We start from the raw sequence: 5,000 nt of genomic DNA on the forward strand, positions 1-5,000 counted from the left end.
CTGTGTTCTGTATCAAGGAATTTTGTTAGACTGTGGTTTTATGGGCTCACAAACTAGAGTGTTTACAAATGATTGTGCAGGGATGTGTTGGATAATTTATCATTGATACTTGAAATCTATATTTATCGTCAAGTTCTTTCCATCGCAGCTTGTCCTGGCTCACCACCCTGCAGTGGACGTGGTTCCTGTCGTGATAGCATCAATGGCAATGGACAGTGTACTTGTCAGGTATGGTAATTTTCATTAATGGGGTAAAGCTACACTTACCCCTTTGTCACAGGTTACCCAAAGCACCGTTGGTTGTGCAATTAACTCTAATGATATTCATTGTTGACAGTAATTACTCTTTGTGTGATTAATTTTTGGCAACAAGAATAAACAAACAAACAAATATGAAAATAAAAATAGAAAAAATAGCTTCTGGCTTACAAATGAGTCATATAATAATTATGTATGCTACCCCCACTTAGGTGTTGGACGACAACAATAACAGCAATGACAAGGAAAAAACAACAACATTGCTGCAACAATCTTTTAGTCTTATTTGTAATATTAGAATATTATAACTCAGGTGTAGTAAACGTGTAGTGATAAGTTGCTTTAAATTAATTTATTTTGTTTAATATTGCAACACAATGACTTGCCTACCTAAAATCTCTGGCATCTTACAGGTCTATACAAAGTTAAGGTAACTTGATATTAAGTGAGCTAAACTGAGAAATCAAGTCTCTAGTCATGTGAGTTACTTACAAACAACGAAAAGGATTGCTTCCAGCTGCAAAAAGAATTGGGCCAAGTTGAGATGGAGGGGGATGGGATCTTACACAATTTACACGCTTCAACATCTTGCGACATTTGTTGCTTAATTAATTAACAAATGTTGAACAATGTTGCACAAACGTGTTGAATGGAATAGAGCTGGTCTATAGTTTTTCTCAACATCGTTCAACAACATTCAACGTGTTTCGAATGGCATATTTCAACATTCAAAATGACATGGCACACTGTTCAACATTTGTTGGACAACAGCTGCAACATTTGTTGATCAACAAATGTTGAACCATATATCACTGGTTTATTAGGCTCAAAATATTACCAATAACAACTCATCAAATATATATATGAATACCGGTATTTCTAATGGGTTGACATAATTCTAAAGATATTTTCTCTCTCTCTTTTTTACGTTGTTGATCAGGATGGTTTTAACGGATTTGCTTGTGAACTTTGCAAAGATTCAAATAAATTTGGAAGTTACTGCAATGAAAGTAAGTGGTATATAATTTAGAGGAAGGAAAATTAAATCATATTGCACAGGGGAAAGTAAATTATGCTCTGAGACAAGTCAAAAGTACTGAACTGGGGCTGAATCAGGGTAAGGAAAATTAATGTTTACCTCAGTAGTCTCAGCAAGCTTTTTGGAAATAATAAGATTCAGTTTAAAATACCGGTAATGATAGTTGAAATTCAGAAACTGTTTCTAAGACTGGAAGAGGAGTAAAACTTTGTTAAAATTATCCTGTTTCTTATCATTAAAAAACATATTATATATTGGTTCTTTTAATAGTTGATGAAAGCATGCTCGGTTCTTGTTGAGGAAGCAATATAATGGAGAGAAACTTTACTCGGACAATGAGTAAGCTAGCTCACCTAGGCCTCTGATCGATGTAAAAAGAATGATAAGGCCTCGAGGAATCACCCTAGCCCTAATCTTTAAGTTATAACCTTGGTGAAATCGGGACAAACATAAAATAGTTTTGGCTTACAAAACCATTTTTTGCTCGATCCGAGATGAGTGATCCAAGTTGATCGGGTCTGACTTTTGTACCTGCGCCCAATATTAATTATTCAGTGGGATTATTATTATCAAAGAAATTTCTGGATGTGGCTGTGGGTTTGGGTGCATCCAACCAAAACAGTAATATTATTTAGGGATGTTTTACTGTCGGCCTTTCTAAATAATAATGCCGCAACATATATTACTATTATTTTATACTTCAAGCAGCAATATGGATATGGCAAATATAGATTCCACAGTATTTTAAGTTCAAATTGTTAATTTGTGTTATTGGACTTGAAAACACTAATTGGAAAATATTCAGTAAAAATGCGAAAATATCACGTTGGAATTTGATGGAATTTAATGCCTTAGTTTTTTTAAGTCAAGGGACAAAGTAGGTAGCCAGAACAAGGAGGGTTGAGATTGTTTGTTATTTTATATGTTACAGTGTTTTGGAAATGTGAGCTGTCAGGTAGTAAATGAAGCATAACTTTTTAATAAGCCCTTTGCGATTGCTCTGAGAAACTGGATTTAATAAATTATAGATTCCAGTGAGAATTAATGCTTTCTAAACTTTCTACTTTTATTTAAAAACCTCCACATCCACTAAAAAACTATGTCCCCTATAACCCACTTAGTGCTTTCACATGATGTCATGGTAGCCATGTTGGAGGAGTGAAATATTCTTTTGGGACACTGAAGTCTATTTAAATTTCCTGAAAATTTGAAATTTAAATTTTAAAATTTAAATTTCTCTTAGTGTGCAAATATGGATGCTCATGGTCACCTGAGCAAAAACACTCTATGCATTTTTACACTGTCTGACGCCAGATGATTTGAGTTGTCAGGGGGGGGGGGGGGGTGGTGGTGGGGGGGTTCAGGAGTGAAGGGTCACTTAGTGTAGTGGATTATGATTGGCTTGCAGACTGAATCTAGGGTGCTCCCAGCTCAAATCCCACTGTCCATGCTCCAAAGTTCACTCAGCGTTCCATCTTTTTACTGGGAACACTTAGTCTGTTACTGTAACATAATGGGATGGGACGCGCAGTTATGACCCACCCTAACATTAACAACAATAGAAGCCATTATAGAAAAAGGAGAATTAAGCTTTGACTGCAGAGATCAGCATTCAAGGATTACCAGGTAGTAAGTGTAACAAAATTTGAATGTGTTTGGTGCATACAGACAGACAGACACGCTGCATACCTGTAAATTTTGTTATGAAATATTTAAAGAATTTTGTAATAATGTTTGAAGGGATACCTCCCTCAATCCATACTAAAGTTTGGACTATTTTCCTGGACAAAAATAGTTGAGATTTTTTTTTCATTTTTTGTCCTTTTGGATAATAACTACTAACAACGAATGCTCAACCTTATCCCCTCCAGTCCCCACCCATCATAATATGTCATCTAGGAAAAAGCACAACTGACCGAGCTACCCCTCAACAGTGTTTCTTTTATGGGGGAGAGGGGTGGGGGGGGGCATAATAAGATTTACTTCCTGTTCGGGGAATAAGTACAGTCGCTCGAAGCTATCTTGAACACAGCAGTCGATTTATTGACACACCCAATTTTCACAGCACTTGCAATTGTTTTTTCTCATCTGGTATAACAAGCGACAAGAAGACGCCATAAAAGCCTACAAATAAACCGCGAATTACACTCTGAATTAAACAACTGACGGGAAGCGAGTTTGTCCTCACCATTTGATGAGAACACTGTCACTACAGTAAGCACAAATCAATTCGCAGTTGGAATTTTTTCAAGCAAAATCACAATCAGGTTCACAAAACAAAAATCAGCTCCCGCCGCATGCCGGTATATCGTTAGGATTGGCATGGACTATTGTTGAGGAATAGCCTCAACACTTCCTTTGTGCAGGTCTGTAGCTTTGAAAGAGCAACTAAAGTAAACTCAGAGATGAGGAATCTTGAGATTGAATGCATGCATGACAATAGTGTTCTTTGCTTTAGCTTGTTCATGTCTTCATGGAGATTGTGATAGTGGACTGCATGGCACAGGACACTGCAAACCAGACAGCTGTCACTTGGGCTACATTGGACAGGATTGTAGCATAAGTAAGTTTCATCTGTCAATTTTTCTGAGGAAATGAGGGTAGCCTCAGTGCCATGTAAGCCCTTAGAAGTTCTAATTTTCCCATCACATTTTAGAATAGTGTGTCTGATATCATAATTAAGGTAATAATTATTATGGCTATTGAACTCTTAAATAGCTCAAAATTCCTAGTAATTAATAGGTTCTGCTTTTGAGAATGCTGTAATTATTCAGGATTCATAGTCACTGTGATGTATACATGTATGAGCAGGGTAAACGAACGCTTACAGAGGAAGGTTGATGAATGGTGACAGCAGTTCCCTGGAGATGAGCCAAATGAAACGAGATTAACATAAAACTGAAACCTAAAACTCCATTTGTGTGTGACATTCAATTGGGAAGTTTTAAGTGACATTTTGCAAGCGGAGGCAAATTTTTCAGAAATGGTTGTTGTAAAATTCAGATTGAATACCAATACCAGATTGAACACCAATATTTTGGCCAATACCATTTATTAAAGGGTTTGGGTTTTTTGATGTCAACATTTAACCCTGGTTGACATTCTCTATTTTACAATGGATAATTATTCCTGTATGCCTGCAGTTGTCTCGTTCTTATCCTAGAAGACTTAAGCAGCACTTTTTCCTTACTCTCCTTACTATAGATGTTTTCTTTAATAATCACCATTTCAGCCTGAGTTTAAGTCCAGTCTCATTGACATTTATTAAAGTCTTCCAGGTGTTGGAAAAAAACTTTAAGTCAAAATCACTACACTACGCTCTTTAGATTGGTCACAACGTTATCAAAGATGTTTTCTATGTTGTGCTTTTATTTTGATAGCATTACCAGACTGTATTGGCAATCTGACCTGTGGAGCAAATGCAAACTGCTTTCAAATCAATAACACCGACACATGTGTTTGTAACCCAGGATACAGGAACGTCAGTAACACATGTACGGGTAAGTGGAGAGTACGTAATGGTCGTGGATCGTGGGTACCAAGTCATGCGTCGTTACATAAGTTTAAACGGGCACTCTCATGCTAAATTTGCTGTTTTTAGGTCAAACCTGGGGAAAAATCTAAAATACTACTTTATTTCACACGTACAACATTCCTTACAGCCCACTGATAAGATATGAAATCTATTTATTGTACAAAGAGC

The 5,000-nt window shown here is 36.5% G+C and overlaps 1 protein-coding gene across 2 annotated transcripts in view; it reads left to right on the forward strand.

The window, feature by feature from the left end:
* Window positions 1-5,000, forward strand: part of LOC138056856 (stabilin-2-like) — a 124,416-nt gene that overhangs the window by 15,423 nt on the left and 103,993 nt on the right. For both annotated transcript variants that reach the window (XM_068902776.1, XM_068902775.1), the window contains 4 exons: window positions 149-228; window positions 1,199-1,268; window positions 3,756-3,860; window positions 4,678-4,797. Coding sequence is in view for 1 of the 2 variants with exons in the window: in XM_068902775.1 (XP_068758876.1) it covers window positions 149-228; window positions 1,199-1,268; window positions 3,756-3,860; window positions 4,678-4,797 (375 nt within the window). In the remaining variant the exon portion in view is untranslated. The remainder of the gene's footprint in view (window positions 1-148; window positions 229-1,198; window positions 1,269-3,755; window positions 3,861-4,677; window positions 4,798-5,000) is intronic.

The sequence above is a fragment of the Montipora capricornis genome, chromosome 7, assembly GCF_036669925.1.
Source record: "Montipora capricornis isolate CH-2021 chromosome 7, ASM3666992v2, whole genome shotgun sequence".
In the NCBI taxonomy this organism is placed as follows: domain Eukaryota; kingdom Metazoa; phylum Cnidaria; class Anthozoa; order Scleractinia; family Acroporidae; genus Montipora; species Montipora capricornis.